Below are 19921 nucleotides of genomic sequence, written 5' to 3' on the forward strand. Positions count from 1 at the left end.
TCATAGGAAGAAAAATAAAGAAGATAAACTTGCGTACTTTAAATGAGACAGTATGTAATATATAAAGAATTTTACTTTACGTTAATTATTATATGACTGGAATCTAACAAAACGTTTAGGGATATTTTAATATCAACCACATACTTATCTGAACACCTCCAATATGAATGTAAATAAAAATGAGTTTTCAGGCTTTCACGGTGACTGTGATAAGAATTGGGTTTTGGGTATGCCACCGCGTTCTAGAATTTAACACAACTCAAAATGTTGCAGAACTCGGTGGAATAACCAAAGGCCTAATTCTCAACGTGACTTAGGATTTCCAGAAACGAAAGTGGAATTCGCCAAATACTAGTCAGAGACACTCATCTGTGGATAACCTGTTTAATAGATTTCGCAACTACGAATCGCAGAATTTCAGTTTTATGTAAATGGTGGAAACATATTTCACGTTTCCATTAAAATTCATCCACATAGGAAAGTGCCTTGCGACGTAAATCGCGATCTTGTTGTTATATTTCACTCAACTGTTTACAGAGTGGGACAGCCCGACATATTTCAATGTCAGCAGAGCCATTGAGGCCATAAATAACACGGGCCCCTACGCAATCTAATCTTGCATTATTTCTGTTGTGACTTCATCTCGCCAGCCGTTTCAGCCCCCCTCCTTGAGAAAAATTTACATTCTGTGAGCGGGTTGTGGGATATAGAACTGTTGTCAACAATATCAGGGCTGATTTCAGACTATTTTTCCACAGTGGAAAGCATGAAATAGCGATGGGAAGGGCTGAGTTAAGCGAAAGGATATTTTTATTATACGGTATTCTTTTGAACTCTTAATTTATTATTATTATTATTATTATTATTATTATTATTAATTTTCACACAAATATATGCTGTAGGAACATAAATAATTATACACCGTGTACCGCTTAGAGGGATCGAGAAATAAGTGATAATTTCAAGTGTAAATAATGGTTTATTAACATACCTTTTTACATAACTTGATGTAAAAACTCTCCGAGTTTCGGAGAATGCTGAATGCAACTCGATGTGTGCGTCTTGAGTTGCTCTATAGACATCTAAATGGTTTTCAACCTTTCGCCAATTGTTCTGTAGCATTTGTGGAGTCACTAGCGCAGCTGCATTTGTGATGCGTTGTCTCATTTCCTCCAAAGTGTTAGCTCTGCCTCTTTGGTACACAGCATCCTTCAAAAAGCCCCAGAAAAAAGTCCAAGGGGGTCAGATCGGGTCACATGATTGGCCAGGCAATGGGTCCTCGTCTTCCGATCCACCTATCCTTGTACGACGAACACGGCCTCGCGTAACAGATTTTTCTTCTGCTAACCTAGCACACGCTGAACTTTCTGTTGTGGTGTCCACATGTTGACTATGGCTTGTTCTCCTACAAAATGGCGCCAGGTTTGTTTTAGCAACAAACAAACGAAAGTTACGCATGCAGCTCTTTCCAAAATTTGTTGCGTAAACTTGGATAGTTTCTCTATCTTGTCAGATGTAAATCTCAACGATATCTTTATCTGGTTTTAAGTGGTAAGCATTTATTTCTCGATCCCTCTAAGCGGGACATCGTGTATAGAGTTATACTGATTAACTGTTTAACTTCTTCACTATGTTAATTTTTAGGAAATTACCTGGCTGACTAGTTTCGAAGTGTTATTCTTCATTGTCTAATGCCTAGTGAAGATCCCGCGCTATTTTATGGTTTCTTGTTGTGGTGGGGTGTGTTCACAATTGTGTCGAAAAGGGCGTTTTTTTTTTATTGAATTGAGTGTTCAGGATGTGCTGAGGGTGTGTTTTTGTATTTCATATTGTTCTAGTGTGTCAAGTTTCTGGTTTTTTGGCTGGATGTGTAGTATTTTCATGTCAGTGTCTATGTTGCTGTAGTTGTGATTGGAGTTTGTGATGTGTTCTGTGAAGGATGAATTGTTGTGCAGCATTCTGATCATGATACACATACTCATCAACATTCCTAAGAGCCAACAAGACTATAAGGAAGAAATACACATTATAAAATACATAGCACAGGAAAATTGATACAACCCCAACATAACAGACATCATAAGAAAGACTAAACGCAAACAAGAAAACGCAACACAAACACAAAAACAAAACGAATACATCACATTAACATACAAAAACCAGAACACATACAAGATTTCATCATCATTAAAGAAACTAAAACACAACACTGCATACAGAACACACTACAAAAACATCTTAAGACACAGACAAGACACACAAATAAATACAACTTAACAGGCGTATACAAGCTATCATGCAATAGTTGCAATGACTTCTGCATTGGACAGACTGGAAGATCATTTCAAACACGTTACAAGGAACATATCACAGCCATAACCAAATCATACAGTAGCGTGCAAATTAATCCGAACACGACATATTTTTACATTTTCTGTCATTGTTGGCGTCACAGCTGCTCATACCACATTAATTGACATCTGTAGTACGTGTAATTCCATTGTTGAAGGTCTGTCATTTTTTTTATAAGATGTGACATTTTGCCTGTCGTTTTGTACTTATAAGCGTTTCAGTTGTGTTGAAGACTTAATACTGCAATCCTGTGTACATTCTGTCGTCTTCACAAATGGATACAACTCCACGAAAACGGTCTAAAATTATAACATTAGCAGAGCATTCTTCTATGACACAGAGGCAAATTGCTGCAGAATGTCACATCGGTTTGGCTATTGTTAATTCGATCATAAAACGATACAGGGAGACTGGATCCATCACACCCCAGAAAAAAGGAAACTGTGGCCGGAAAAGGAAGACTTCACCTGCAGATGATCGTTTAATTGTCAGGAAAAGTAAATTAAATCCTAGACTAACTGCTGTCGACTTAACCCGCGAGTTAATGGCTACCACTGGGGCGAATATTCACGTCACAACAGTGCGGCGTAGGCTTTTGGAAGCTGGACGAAGGGCTCGTAAGTCTATTAAGAAGCAACTGCTAACCCCTGTTATGTGCAAAAAACGCTTAATGTGGGCAAAATTACATCAACACTGGATAGTGAATGACTGGAAGAATGTACTTTTTTCCGATGAGTCTCATTTCGAGGTCCACGGCCACCGTGTTTCTTACGTACGGAAAGGATCCGAAAAAGTAACAGCAGCTCATCTCCAACAAGCACCCAAATACCCCCCTAAAGTAATGTTTTGGGGTTGTTTTACACATGAAGGGCCTGGAGCATTAATACCTATCAAGGGAATGATGAATTCTGACAAATATATTCACTTATTGGAAACCAGAATCGTACCCCAGCTGCAAAAATCATTTCCGGATGGCAGAGGTGTGTTCCAACAAGACCTGGCACCATGCCATACGTCTCGAAAAACTACAGAATTCTTCAACAAGAAGAATATTCAGGTACTCCCTTGGCCAGGCAACTCACCCGACATCAACGCCATTGAGAACTTGTGGTCAATTTGCAAAAGAAGAATGCAAAAAATGGATTGTTCTACAAAGGAGAAGATGATTTCTGCCCTCATTGGTGTATGGTTTCGCGATGAAGAAATGAAGAATATTCGTGGGAAATTAGTGGAATCCATGCCAAATCGTCTCAGAGCTGTTATTAGGAACAAGGGAGGCCACATAGATTACTGAGGTATGTCTTAGATCCTTTTTTTTTATCCCGTTTGAGTGTTTTCGCATAAGTAATTACGTTGTTCGGATTAATTTGCACGCTTCTGTACAACAATTCAAACTACGCAGAACACATTACAAGCACCAATCACAGCTACAGCAACATAGACACCGACATGAATATACTACATATCCAGCCAAAAAAAAAAAAAAAAAAAACAGAAACTTGACACTAGAACAATATGAAATTTACAAACATAAAAAAACACACCCCCAGCACATCCTGAACACTCAATTCAATTTCAAAACACACACCCTTTTCGACACAACCATGAACACACCCCACCACAATAGAAAACCAGGAGATTACGCAGGATTTTCACTAGATTTGGACAATGAAGAATAACACTTCGAAACTAGTCAGCCAGATAATTTCCTAAAAATTAACACAGTGAAGAAGTTGAAAAGTTAATCAGTGATATGTAAGTGTTAAGAGAGTATATAGAACAATACATATAATGTTATAGTTACAAAGTGTACGACATGGGCATTTTCATCATCATCAACTCCATAGCCTGATTTGGGCCACAGCTTCCCTTAGAAGCTTCTTGCAGGCTTTCATATTTTTGGCAACCATCCTTTAATTCCAAGCTTCTCAGCTAAATCGTTAATATTTTTCCGATTTCCATTTTTGCAACAGTTGATCCGAGCGGTTTTCTAGCAGTCAAATTTTGACGGGATAGGTGCTATTCTCATGCCCAAACACTCAATGATTCTGAGAGGAACGATGTAGTACTATTGGAGTTTTCTTCCTTCGCTAATTGTGGCGTCAAGAACTTGCTATACACTGTCTGTCTTGTGTTCGCAGCAAGCGTGCACTCTGCCGCGACGCCAGTGGGCAGTTTCGTCAGCGGACTCATGATGGACAAGTGGGGGCGCCGACGGGTGCTGCAGCTGTGCGTGCTGCCGCTCACACTGGGCTGGGTGCTCATGGCGGTGGCACAGAGCCACCTCCTCATCTTGGCGGGCAGAATCCTGGCGGGAATCGCCGTGGGACTCTCCGCAGCACCCGGACAGGTGAATATAGCAGAGCAAAAGTTAGTTCACGACCTCTATTCTAAAATACAGCAAAATAATGACAGATACAGTCACTAATCGCGATCGGGGTTGTAGTGTGTCACCGTCCCGATCGCGATCAGAGCTAAATCCTGTTTCCAGAACTAGATAATCGCGCTGAGGCACGGCCCAGTGGTTTCGAATCACCTTGATTTATATTATTTGTGAAGTCGTGATAGCTTCTGCTGTGGAATTTTGTTACCCCTTCCATTGCATCATATGAAATAGAAACGAAAATAAAAGGCTAGAAAATGAATTTGGCTACTATTAGACGTAGTGGAGAAATTTATTGCAGATGTGAGAAAAGTAAAAAAATTAAGGTAGGTGTCCCTGATATGGCCATGCTAAGGTTTGAGAAATTTTCTAGCCGCCATTTTGAAAAAATGTAAACCACTTTTTTCTTACTCGTTCTCAGTCTAATGGACTTTCTTAAAACAATTTCCTTTCCTCATAAAAATAGATTTAATTGTCCAAAAAGTCCCAAATTCCAAAAGTCTACCTAGTGGCCATATCAGGGACATGTGCACATGATATGGCCACCCTTGTTCCATGTTCTACAAATCGTGATTGTTTTCAGTTTGATAGCGCAGTTGTGTTAAAATTAAATAATTTTGGTGTAAAATGAATAAAAATGACACTTAATAATCTTTTTTATAATTCAAAAGTGTAGTCAAAACAGGTTTTTCCATAAAAATTAAGTTGTTTTTCTTAAAATACAAAATTTTTGCGTAATCCCAGTTATAGGCATGTATTTTTGTCAGGTGAAAAAATAAAGTGAAATGAACTTGATATGGCCATGGTGCATTTCATATGGCCATATCAGGAGCAGGTAAGCTTTCTCGAAAATCGTTTGATTATGAACAACTCGTAAAAGATACGCCATCAACTACAACACCAATCAACAGAACATTAAAAACTGAATGGAGTACGATGGTTTTCATGAAACAAGTCTTTGAAAAACATGCATAAAACAAAGGAGACTTACCAGAGAAAAATAAGAAGAGGTCACATGAAAACCGCAAAACAGGGAACTGACGCCATATTGCTCAACCTGACTGGATGGAAAACGATCAAGTGACATACCAGGATGCCGTTTCACTGGATGCTGCAGCAATTTAGCGGATTTTTTGGTTAACTAACTCACAATAGGGGCGGGGTGGCCAAATCAGAAACATGGCCATAACAGGAGCACCCACCTTATATCAACAAATGACAGACAAATTATTCATATTATATATATATATATATATATAGAGAGAGAGAGAGAGAGAGAGAAAGAGAGAGCAATAGAAGGCTGCTGAAAGATGTTTCATATCAATAAATAATGGATTACAAACTGGAACTGGTTTCTTTTTCAGATTATCAATTTCAGTCTCCATTACGAGGCTATGGTTGAGGTTAGGGTTCATTTTATAAATATGTTTTATTAGAAAATAATATACATTTTTGGCATGATATAAATTTTATAGGTTATAAAATCTCTTTCCAAAATAATATAAATAGTAATGATATAAATTGGATCAGTTTACATTGTAAAACATATAACAATTTTAACAAATAAATTCCCATATCAACCTGCAAGAAACAACAAAAAAAGGAAAAAAACAATGAACAAACATCAAAAGAAAGTATGAACTTTAGGTGTTGTCCGAACATATACGTATGTACATAGAGAAAATTGTTTCCTCTATGGTAATTCAGCTGTTGACCAGACGGGACCAGGCGTGACCTAGTGTGTCAACACATTTTCGGTAATCGCGATCGGAACTAATCGCGATAATGCTAATCGCGATTAGCGACTGTAGTCTGTCACTAGTGTAACGGAAAGAAATATCCTAGGGATGAAACAATTTCGGAGAGAAAGATTAGGGGAGAATTCTGCCAATAATGTTTAAATAAAAAATTACAGATCGTCATCATAGCTGCTTGTAGTAGGGCCCGTGGTCCCGGGTTCGAATTCCATTTTCGAGAAATGATCCATTTATTTTATTTGGAGCCCCAACAGAATGTTCTTTTTCGTACCGCCAATCTACTAATACGAGCCTCCAAGCTATGTTCTTCTCCTGAATGAAGTTATGCTAAAGAATATAATACAGTGCGTTCGTAGCTCGGCCGTTCCGCGGCAGCCTTGGACTGGGTGAAGATTGGCGCGCCTGCCGCCAGAGTAGCGCTGTAGCTACCGCTGACGCACGAAACGGTCCGGCCAAGTTATGAACGCACTGTAATTTTTACAATCAGTTTTCCTGGACCGGATTTGAACCAGCAAATCTCGTGTCAAAGAGCCTGCATGATAACTGCTAGACCAGAGATCACTGCGTTGCGTTGAGTTGCGTTGCGTTGGTTCGATTCCGGACGCAGAGCCTTTTCTTCCAAACAAGTTGAACAGTACCCAAAAACTAAAATTTGCCTCATAAATTTACTTATTGATATACTCTCTTTGAGTCACGTAATATAGGCTATACACAACAGTGACTGTACAAAATTGCGCGAAGTGACCTCTACCTTCAGCTGTTATTGCACACACTAATATGTCAGTTATTTATGAGGACGTCGTTTCAGTACTAAAATTAGTTTATGATTTGTGTTAATTAATGTGTAATGTGAAATACGGAAGCCAAAAGAAGAAAAATTGGTTGTAAAAACAGACAGTTTTTACTCAAACGGACTGATTTATTTTTTCACGTTATCTAATCGAAGTTGAAATGTACTAGTTCGATTTGTCAACAGACTGTTGCAAGAATTCTATTTTAAAAATACTTTCAAAGTATTTGTGTGCAGTATTCTGGGCGGCCGGGTAGCTCAGTTAGTAGACTGGAAGGTCCGGAGTTCGATTCCGAGTGATGACGGGGTTTTTCTCGTTGCCAAATTTTCAGAACGGCCCTGAGGTTCACTCAGCCTCCTATAAAATTGAGTACCGGGTCTTTCCCGGGGGTAAAAGGCGGTCAGAGCGTGGTGCCAACTACACCACCTCATTCTAGTGCCGAGGTCACGGAGAGCAAGGGACTCTACCTCCATGCCCTCCAAGTGCCTTCATGGCATGTGACGGGGATACCTTTACCTTTTTTACCAAAATTTCTACTTCTGAAAGACGTCACCGATACTCCCCAAGTGTCAGATTTTTGGAAAAAAATTAAGTCTTACATTTTAGTTCAACAAAATGAAATTAAACTGAAAAAAAAAAACTTAAAAATTCGTACCAAAGTATGCGTTTGCAGTAGCTGAATCATTTGTTATCACAGACAACGGTGAGGTATTCATATTAATTGTGCTTTACTTCCCAGCAAAAGTGGGAATTTTTGAAGAGCTTCTGATTGCTTTGGTCTTAGAACAAAATGCAGCGAAGAAAGCTTGTTCAAAACTCTTATCGAACTAGATTTAGGTCTATACAAATTATGATCAATTACAAAAAATTAAGATGTCCAGCCATAGAAATATATAAATATAGCCTAGAGGTGCTTATCGGCCGGGACATACAGCATCCGAAAGTATTTCGGCCCAATTAGGCTTCTGTGCACCCGTTTACGAAGTGAGTTGCGTGCCGACTGTGCTGCCAGCTAAGCCAATCCAATCATCCGCCACACCACGCATTCCTCTGCAGCCATCAAATCCGTATGTTATATCTCTGGTGGTGATCTGCAGTACCTCACAGACCTACCCTGCGATGGCTAAGTAGTGATTAAGCGTGACTGATATCAATTATGTTAATTACATCATCCATCACTATCTGGAGTTCACAATTTAATTTTCAACACAAGACATATTGGTTCAGAAAGTGAAGAATTCCACTGCATTAACACACACTTGCGAATCAACGTTTTCAAATATTAAGTTCATTTTAAGAAACAAGTTCATATCACGACTAACGAACAAATGATTAAAAGACTTTGTGAAATACCTTGCAATACTTTAGTTGATATATATTTCAATAAAACCGTTACATCTAAAGGCGTCACTTCTCATATTAATAATGAGTGGTTTTCTTCTTGTAATAGTTATTGTAAAGTTTACACGTGACAGAAAATAACTGTATAATTTACTTTTTCACTATCTGTTAAAAATATGTTTAGTGCACTTTAGTTAATTGTAGTTACACTAACTTTATGACGACATAGATTCAAAGAACATAGACATAGATAGGTAATTAATAATTTAGAAATATTCTCACCATTCGTGAGCTGCCACAAGGGACAAAGAGTACTTAACCATATAAACTGTTTACAAGTTCATTGAACCATTGATTTTGTTTTCACAATGAAACTCCTATAAGTACACTTAGTGGCAAAAAGAATGGGCCGACTCTTAGTCGATAGAAATGCTAAGTTCTATCGCGTGGTTCACTCGTGTAAACGTAACCCCGTGTAAGGCATTGCTGTGATGTCTCTTCATTGAAAGTCATCCGTCTATAATGTAATAAACCTTCCGAGCAGTGTGTGGCCCAGTGGTAAGAAGTCCGACATCCGTGCCAGAGGTTGTGAGTTCGCCTCCTAGTACAGTAAAATTATTATTGTTACTTTTTTATTTTAACTTTTACTTAATTTATTAGTTTAAATGTGAAATGGCATTTGTTAACAAACTTCATTATGTCTGCCTTGTAAAAATATTATTGCCCATCACCTGTGGGCTATTAATAGGTGAGACCTGGTCTGTATAAACAAAAATACTTGTTTCAAATCCTAAAAAAACGGACGCATATCAAACACAAATAAATAATTAAATTAACAAAAACAAACAATTTGTTAATATATTAACAAAACAAGGCTGTGATGGGGATTAGTATCTAGTCCATAAACCACCTGCGTCAACATCTGCCCTCATTCTGCCCGGCATGGAGTCCACAAGATTATGGAACAGGTCTAAATTCTTGGCCATCTTCTCCCACGCATCTAGAACTCTGTCCCACAATTCCTCAGGTGTCCGAACGGGTGGTTGTTCTGCAGGATTCTTTTGACTGCAGCCCACAAATTTTGAAACGGATTCATATCTGGTGAATTTGGAGGCCGGTCGACTGAGTCGACATCACGCCTCCTCGTAAACCATCTTTGAATCCGGTTGACGGTGTGTATCGGATGATTATCCTTCTGGATATCGTTTTCGGGCGGAAGGGATCATTAAATTTGCCAAAATGTGTTCGTAGACTTCTGCCGTAAACAGACCGCGGATGAGTTCCAGAAGTCTTGCCCCATCGTATGACATCCACCCCCAACACGCGAACCTCACGCGAAGCGTATCGGTGGTCATTCGATTTTATTACATATTTTAGCCTCTTAAACAAAATACAGCAAATTTAAATGGTTTAATTATGTGTTATCTAGTGAACTACGACGTTGACGAGACGAGCATGCGCAATGTATGTCTCTGGAACTTAAAAATTGTCGGCCGGCCCATTCTTTATGCCGCTAAGTGTACATAGCTGCAAATACATTTTGAGATTAGTGAAAATATACCTAGTTTTAGAGAAGTAAGTGTTAAAAAAAAGTAAGGAATGCTAATGAACTTAACTTCATTTCGAATATAGGTGATGCTTCAGGCGAGCAATTGATACTTTCAATGCAGCTAAGGTTACAACCGGAATAATAGATGTAGTTATTCCAAGCCTCTTAAACACATCTTTCATGAAGAGAGTAGCGGTATTTCTTGCTCCAACCAGAAGTCCGATTACTTCAAGCTCTTTCAGCTAGTACTTTTGGAGGTAATAGGGAATGGTGAGATTGTAGATATTCTTTTTTTCCTTATCCACTTCTGTTGGCTGTTCCTCGTTGCTCGTTTTTGCTCACTTTTCGAGATAATAAAAATTGCTTCATATTAAACATTTCATAGCGTGTTTTAGGAAAGCCATTGATTGAAATCTCAAGATCCTCAGTCATTTTAAGAGATCAGTATATTATGACAATAAATCATTGAAATATTACAATTTTGTCCTTTAAATGTGCAGAAATTTTATCCGAATAAATGCACTTTTAGTTTCTACAAAGGAATTTTACAATTTTACATTCCTTCGGATCAGATTTCTGCACATTATAGGACAAAACTAAAATTATTCCAATCATTCATTATCATAATACACTGCTCTTTTAAGCTAAGTGAGCATATTGGGAATTAAATCAATGGCTTTCCCAAAACACGCTATGAAATGTTTCATAATAAACTATTTTTATATCGAAAAGTAAGCAAAAATGAGCAAAATTGTATTAAACTGTTTTGTTTGAAATATCTCAAAGAAATCTCCTGAAATTAATGACATAACTTGTGGTTCAACCTATACAATTCTTCAGGCCAATTTCCTTTAACCATTTCTTATGTTTATAATCCCGGATTTCGATTAATTCTAATTGGTGACTCCTCAGCTAGATCACCAGTGACTATTAGAACGCATATAAAAATGCCTAACGATAAATAACGATAGTTTTAATTTTGCTGCGAATTTATTTTATCCACACTCGAAAACAACCATTTATAGGCCTATAGCAAGTGGACTCTATTCGACTAACAATGTACTTTAAAAATTTCACACCGACAGTTTCAGCAAATACATTTTTCTGACATGTGCATAAGTGACTTTCTACACGGTTCGAATTTCTATTTCCCAAACGTTAAAATGACACTTTAATATTCTATATCTCATTACTTCTGTCTACAAATATTAAGATGTGCGCGTCCACACCTGTGGAGTAACGGCTAGCGCGTTTGGCCGCAAAACCAGGTGGCCCGGGTTCGATTCCCGGTCGGGGCAAGTTACCTGGTTGAGGTTTTTCCGGGGTTTTCCCTCAACCCAATATGAGCAAATGCTGGGTAACTTTCGGTGCTGGACCCCGGACTCATTTCACCGGCATTATCACCTTCATCTCATTCAGACGCTAAATAACCAAAGATGTTGATAAAACGTCGTAAAATAATCTACTAAAATAAAAAAAAATAGAATTAAGATGTGCGTCTGTTTTGGCTTTACGAGAGCTGAACCCGTGGGCGGGTCCGTACACATAGGCACACTTTGGCCCCTTTTGCATCCTATAATGCGACGATTGTCAAAGTCCGACAAGTGGCCCGGATGGCATTTCTTAATCCGACGCTGACATGTGGGCCATCCAGCCTCAGCCCCTGATAGTGCCAAGTCCCATCCGCATACGATAGCCTGATAAGCCCCAGGAGCCCGGAGCACTCAGCCCTTCACACATCACCATCGGAAACCAGTGGCGGCTGATTGGTTGAGGCAAGTGAGGCCGGGCCTCAGTTACTTGGCTTCCTTAAATGTAGTGTTTTAGTAGTATATAACTTATGATATTAGTTATCTGAATGAAGCGTATAGAGTTGTAGAAGTATTAAACAATTTTGTGACTATATAGACTTGTCTTGCAGCAAAATTTGTTCCTGAGGCCCGAAATGTTCCGGCCGAGTCTGGTTTTTCTGCATTTCGTATGTTTCCACAGGTTTCAAAGTTGCACTCGGAAAGCTGAGACTGAGGCACATTTCTTGTGGCTTGGCAGGTATTCGCCCACCCATCAACCTTCACTTCTCTCATTCACAATCCGTTCTTTTTCCAATGCCGGATGGAGTGAGAATAACAGTGGTGAATCGTCATGTGGGCCAGTGTGCTCATGTGTTTCGGGAAAATATGAATCGAAAGAGAGGCGAGAAATAATGGTGATAATTGTAACAAATTCATTGTTAGAGTATCCTTTCCGAGAGGAAATTATATCGAAAGGAATGAAGGTAATGTTAAAACGCGAGTTTTCAATGCATTTTGGTGTGAGCAACATAAATGGGGCTTCGGTAATATGCTGCGAAATAAACTTTTCTGTTGGTCGTGCTTGTTGCTGTGGAAAGAAAAGAGAGAAAGCAGTGTGGCTTACTGACAGCTTCAGCGATCTGAAAAATATTTTCAGGGGAGTTTCAGCACATACTTCTTCAGTTCAGCATAATATGCGTTACTTTATAAAAATTAAATAATCACTGAAACAAACTCACAGTGTAGCAACTTATTTGGCGAATGACATGTTATTACTTTTCATTAATAATAATAATAATAATAATAATAATAATAATAATAATAATAATAATAATAATATAGTAATTACAATCATAATAAAGTATCTTCTTCTTCTTCCTTGGCGCTACAGTCCAAATTGAACCCTGCCCTCTTCAATCCTTCGCCTCCATTCCTCTCTGTTTTAATAAACTATCATCCATACTAATAATAAATCTGTAGCCGAAATTTTTCTGGTAATTTTTGATTTTCCAAAAATAATTGTTCCTAACATATATAATTAACCACTCTGAAACCGAAAATCGCTTTTTTGAAATTTTTGTTTGCATGTCTGTCTGTTTGTATGTTTGTTGCCTTTCCACGCAATAATGGCTGAACGGATTTCGATGAAAATTGGAATATAAATTAAGTTCGTTGTAACTTAGGTTATAGGCTATATGGCATTCAAAATGCATTATTTAAAATGGGGGTTATAAGGGGGCCTGAATTAAATAAATCGAAATATCTCGCTTATTATTGATTTTTATGACAAATGTTACGTAACAAAAATTTCTTTAAAAATCATTTCCGATAAGTTTTATTCTTTAAAAAGTTTGATAGGACTGATATTTAATGAGATAAATGAGTTTTAAAATTAAAATAACTGCCATCTAAGGCCGTGTAATGAAGTAAAGAAATGACTTCGTCTATAAGGGGCCTTGGTCAACAACAATCGAAAGCTATGAATCATAGCCTACAGAAAATGTTTCTGTGTTCGCATGAAGCAATATCGGAAGCTAAATTAACCGATTTGTATAATTAATTATTATTTCACCACTGGAGTGTAGTTTCTCTGTATGTACATAATGCTATAATGTTATTACAGTAACTTCTGAGTGAATTGAGGACAGGCAAGATTAAAATAGCTTCTTATGCACAGAAAACTTGGTAGGCTATTCTGTGTATTCGTTTCCTGTATTTCTTAAAATAATGTTTATCTCAGAGAATTAACGACCAACGAGAGTGTATTGATTTAGTATGCAGTAATAATACGTTAGCTTAGCATTTCATTATTTTATAATCTAAATTTTAACTATGCTCAATTGAATCGAGCTAAAATACATAAAATAAATATGCATTAATTGCAATGCAAAAAATTTGGGTAATGAGCCAAGCAGATTATGTTGCCCTGTTGTAAAATAAAATTTGTTCCTCCTGAGATTCAAGAGCCCCCATAACAAATTGAAAACTTACTTATCGGGGTACATCCATTATCAACACACTTTTTATATAATATAATATAATATAATATAATATAATATTACATTATATTATATTATATTATATTATATTATATTATATTATATAAGTTATTTAAGTTATTTGAAGGGTTCAGAACCATAGTGGGCCAAGCGCCATTTACTGAATACGTAAAAAACAAGAGTTAAAATTAAGTTATTACCATAATTCAATGGAAATATATAACAAGTAAAATAAAGTATACACATTGAATGTAAATGATGTCAGTGTTCATTAAACTATGGATGCATGTAATAAAAATTAAGGAACATGTTAAAGGAATTGTCATTGCACCAAATGAGTGCTCTGTGGACCAAAATGATTCCATTTTAATTATTTAAATTTAATTTAAATTAAGTAACATATTAAACGATTTATCCTTCTATCAAACACGAATATTCCCTGTCCTATTTTAATTATGTAATTACTTTATATTTATTTATAACGGGTGCAGCGGAGCGCACGGGTACGGCTAGTCAATAATAAACTTAAACTAGTTACATTAGGCTTCACCGAGGATTTCGGTCACCGGCCGCCACTGTCGGAAACCTGTACTACCCCCAGACTTCACCCCAGCTTAATTTTAGTATTGAAAATGATAGATAAAATGAGGAGGTGGAGAGTATTTGTGGAATGATAGAGAGAATCGGGAGTACTCCGAGAAACTCTCCGCAACGTCTACTTTAGCCATCACAAATTTCGTTACGACTTGCCCGGGTTTCTAATCCGGGTCGCCTGGATGGAAGTCGACCGTGAATTTGCTTCATAGTGTTTTTGAATTCAAGAAGTCTTTGCATAATAAGTGGCATTTTGAACGAAAGGATTTGTTATCTGTGTGAACCGCACGCCATACAGTATACAGTGTTACATTCGGATAGTGTAGTCCTACATTACTATAATCTTTATTTGCATTCATTGCAATGTATGAGTGAACAGATTTCAGTGTTCACCAGACCGCAACAAAGTGTCCAGTAACAATGATAATTCTGGTTGAGAAAGAGGAAATATTTACCGATTTTGAACTGTATGCGCTATTATTGTGATGTACCGAAGTGCATATGATATTTCCGTGCAGGAATTCTGCATTATCATATGATGAAGGATGGGTGGAGCGGAGAAAAATTCTCTCTGGCACCGGGACTCGAACCCGGGTTTTCAGCTCTACGTGTTGACGCTTTATCCACTAAGCCACATCGGATTCCAGCTCCGATGCCGGATTGAATCCTCTTAGTTTGAGTCCACCTCTTAGTTTTCCTTTGGTGGCCAACCCTCATGCACTGAGCGTATTCCGAATCTCACCGGTGAGCAATCCGATGGCATCACGGTGTTCCGAATTCCACCGATGACGTCATTGATGCTCCACCGGTGTCGCACCGGTGCCATCAGCTTGCAGAGGTGGTGGCAGTCTCCATCAGCCGCCATCAGTGAATCTGATTGGTTCTTGTATAGAGCGGGAATTAGCAGACGAATGACATCGTACACTGTTGTGTCATGGCGGTGTGTTCTGCTGTATTGTTTGTAATGAGCACAACGTAAAAACAATATGTTAATGGCTTATGAGCGAACATGTCAACGGACCAGCTATTACTATTGGTTCAAGAAATAAATTGTTTAGGCTCTCTTTTCTTTGAACGAGATGGCAGTACGGAAATTTCGCAAAATTTTGCTAGCGTAGCACAGATAACCACTTACACAGTCGCCATGACAGCCATCGATCCTTCCAGCAGTTTTGTTCCTATTCCGCTGCAGCGTGACGTCATTGTTGTCCACCGGTCCGGTGAGATTCAGAATACGCTGTCTGTGTCACAGATGTGTGACAGTGGCACAATGTCCAACACATTATGTGCAGAGGTGCACTCATTACTTAGTCACTCGTACTCATACATTTGTATATTCATGGAATAGAAAAATATAATAGATAGAAAATAATAATTTTTGGTTTACAACAAAAGCATATGTTTAAGCTTCAATTTGGTACCTCAATGAAGCCTTTTGCTCAATTGGAAGTCTAATTTTTGTCCGTCAGAAGGATAATAAATGTCGAAAAATGTAAAAGAGGAGAAAACAGACACTGAAGATGGCGTAAGATATGGAAAGTATAGTGCGCTTAGGCTATATTATCTATCTATCTTCGTAGTGTATCCAGCTATTTGCTGACAACACGTGTTCCACTATTTTTCACTATGAATTTTCTCTTCTTACAAATGATGGGTAAAAAGCACGATGCTGGTTGTATATTTCAGCAGCCACATTCCAAAGATGAAGTGTATTCAGTATATGTTGGAGAGAATTGTCCAAGGTTACAGGGATTGCAGATTTTAGATTAGTTCTATAGATGTTTGTGACAGGGCAGTATAAGAGGATATGTCCCAAATCATCTTCGTTATTGTTGCACCAACAACAACTACTAGAGTCAACAATATTAAAGCGGTGAAGATACTTCTGAGTGACAATATGGCCTATCCTTGCTCTTGCTAAGAAAGTTTGTATGTGTCTGGGAATGTTGCGGGACATTTGTAAATCATTAGGTTTCTTTTGTATGTTTTGAAGAACTTTGCCTTTATCAGAAGAAAGTCATAATTCGACCCATAAATTTGTTAAATGAGAATTAACTGCAGAATATGCGCAGGTTAAAGAAGTTGTTTGCATAGGTTAGGGCCCCAAAGATGTTGCCTATTTGGCAATATTATCTACAATCTCATTTCCAGCAATGCTGCAATGACTAGGTATCCATTGGAATACTATTTCTTTTTGAAGATTTAGTTTATTTAATATTTTCTGTATAGAGATTGTAATTTGTGCATAGGAAGTTGGAGTAAAATACATATGAGGACCAGTGTCAAAAGCACTTTCAAAGTCTATCATAACGGCTATAGTAGTTTGAGTCATATGTAATAATGCTTCGGTTGTGCCACTTGATGATCTAAAACCAAATTTAAATTGACTAAGTAGTTTGAAATTTTCAGTTCTCCGCGTTAGTCTTCGTTGTATAATACTTTCTAATAATTTCGAAACACAAGAGGTTATTGAGATTGGTCGGTATACTTCGAGGTCCAATTTATCTGTACAAAGTTTCAGGATTGGGATTATTATTGCATTTTTTCAATTTTTGGGATAAAATCCTGTTTTCCAAATGTCATTAAATAATTTAAGGATTTCTTCTCTGAAGCCAAGTGAAGTGTATATTAGCACACTATTGTGGATTTCATCGTCACCCGTAGCAGTATTGTGTAAGTCCGAGAGGGCTAATAGTGGTTCATCAATAGTGATTGAAGAGTCAGCAATATCATTATTATGGCTATATTATAAAGCCCAAATAATTATGAAATTATTGAGATAATGGGTACAAGTTATATATTTTTGAAAATTAGAAGAAATGAGCTTCCAGATGGGACAAAAACATCTAGAGTCGATGAATAGCTTGTGTACCCTATGTTTCCTCTCAGTCTACAGGGTTATTTCACTTCCAGCCTGCTATATTATTTCTTTGTGCGTGCAGGTGTTCCTGGGCGAGGTGGCGGAGCCGCGCATGAGGGGTCTGCTATCCAGCATCCCGTACGTCAGCTACTCCATGGGCATCCTCGTGGTGTACGCTATGGGCGCCACTATGCATTGGCAGACCGTGGCGTGGCTTGCCACCATCCTGCCTCTGCTGTCCCTCCTGGCCTTCACACTGCTGCCCGAGAGCCCCGTGTGGCTCGTCAGGAATAACAGAGAAGAGGAGGCTAAGAAGGCTCTTACCTGGCTCCGCGGAGCTGATAACGGTGGAAAAGTGGTTCGTATAATCTTACTCCAACTGAATCGTAATATACAGGATGTTTCCGGGCTAGTGTTACAAACTTTCAGGGATGATGGGGAAGGGCACATATATCAATTTGAGATAAGGAACCCTGGTCCGGAAATGACCGAGTCGAAAGTTACAAGCAAAAATAGTTGTGTGTAAATGGAATTCATCAGATGTTGTTTACGTTGTCCACTTACAGTATTCCGTTCAGTGCGCTGTCTGAGGGGTGGGGACAGGAAATTACACTAAAGCAATGCAGATAGCGTAATGTGTAACGGACATGGTCGGTCCTGATATGCACGTCTGTAGACAGCAGTGTATGTGTACAAGTTTCAGTGTCCAGTCGATCAGTCCTTGTGAAATGGAGTACACGAGAGCGGAATATGCAGACCTGATTTTCAAATACGGATGAGTCAATGGGAACAGTAGACAAGCTCACAGGTTGTATCGGTCCAAGTATCCACGTAGGAGACATCCGGCCCATACCATCTTTCCACGACTGTTCCAAAGGTTAAGGGAAGGAGGGCACGTGGTGCCAAATTACAATTCCATTTCCACACCTATTTTTGCTTATAACTTTCGACTCAATCATTTCCGGACCAGGGTTCCTGATCTCAAATTGATACATGTGCCCTTCCCCATCATACCTAAAAGTTTGTAACACCAGCCCCGAAACACCCTGTATATTGTGCAGCTCTTTCATATTAGGGGGATACTGAAAAAGTAAAGTACGGCATATTTCTGTCATTTCTGTGTATCCGTCCCTCTGCCCACGTACAGGTATTTTTCTTAAATTTTTTGAACGAATTGTAATTATATTTGGAAAATATGAGATAATTTATGTGGGAATGGTATGTTACAGCTAGGGCTCGGGAGGAAGGGAGTGAGAGTGAGTGAGTGAGTGAGTGAGTGAGTGAGTGAGTGAGTGAGTGAGTGAGTGAGTGAGTGAGTGAGTGAGTGAGTCTAATGCCTACCCACTTCACTTTACGTGATTTGGGTTCCGCAAACTGCGGATAGATGGCAGGACTGTGACTCATTTTCAAATTGCACACCACACCAATTGCGGGCCACGTTATGCACGATGTGTATTTGTGAAGAGTTATGTCGTGTACTAGTGTGAATGTACTCGTATGTTAAGTGTTCGTGTAAGTGTAATGTAGAGAATGGGTGAGGATGATGGTGAAGGTTGACGGCCTAAAAATCACAGAAAAATTATCTACAGAATGACCTTAAATTTTTGAAAATATGATTTTGAAATAAAAATACAAACAAAATAATAGCAAGTATACTTCCATCTACTCTTTCTGGGGATGCTAGAGAGATTTTTTATAAAAGCAATATGTATATTTGTTCTAATAAATGTATTATTATTATTATTATTATTATTATTATTATTATTATTATTATCATTATCATTATCTGTGGAAACTGCATTGTCACCAAACTCACTCACTGACTCTCATAAAAAGAACTTTGCTTTGTTTTACTTTCGGTATTTTTACGTCTTCACTTGTGTAATACAATATGCTGACTGCGGGCACTGCGACTGCAGTATTTGTTCTGTTGCAGTGAATGGGGAGAAGCACGTAATACAAGTCATCAGGAGTAAGCAATCGGCAGTACGCCGTAAGAAATCTGTTCATGAGCAGAAAAGGGAAAAAAATGAAACAAAAGTGGAGCAAAGACAGAAAAATGTAAAACAAAATGAAAAAAAAAAAAAATGCAAAATAAAAGTAGGCTATATTAGTTCGTGTTGAAGCGAAACGGGTTTGTATTGCATCCTGCATCATCTGTGATGTCTCAGAACATTTCATCAACTTTCGAGCCTTAATTATAACTAGGGCTGAAAAAAGTGTTGGTTATAGGCTATGCTGCACCGTACGTACAGCTCTGTGTTTACAAAATGCTTGTGTGCACGCTCGACTTGCTACGGTAGCGGCTGCTTGTACAGTCCGCTCCGTATGAATGAACTCATAATAGTAATACATTTACAGGATTACTTATGTTTTACATAAACTAACTCGGAACAAATATTAAATTCACAGAAAATATCATTATCAATTAAGTCAAACATAATTTCCTCATGTTCTGAATTCAGTCCTCTTTATTATCTGATTTTTGTTGGATTTTTGCTTCG

At 38.2% G+C, this 19921-nt stretch overlaps 1 protein-coding gene across 1 annotated transcript in view; it reads left to right on the forward strand.

Moving 5' to 3' along the window:
• Window positions 1-19921, forward strand: part of LOC138696370 (facilitated trehalose transporter Tret1-2 homolog) — a 165564-nt gene that overhangs the window by 135672 nt on the left and 9971 nt on the right. Inside the window, exons 4-5 of the mRNA XM_069821245.1 lie at window positions 4494-4702; window positions 17500-17775. Of these exons, the coding sequence (XP_069677346.1) occupies window positions 4494-4702; window positions 17500-17775 (485 nt within the window). The remainder of the gene's footprint in view (window positions 1-4493; window positions 4703-17499; window positions 17776-19921) is intronic.

Source organism: Periplaneta americana, chromosome 1 (assembly GCF_040183065.1).
Source record: "Periplaneta americana isolate PAMFEO1 chromosome 1, P.americana_PAMFEO1_priV1, whole genome shotgun sequence".
Taxonomy (NCBI): domain Eukaryota; kingdom Metazoa; phylum Arthropoda; class Insecta; order Blattodea; family Blattidae; genus Periplaneta; species Periplaneta americana.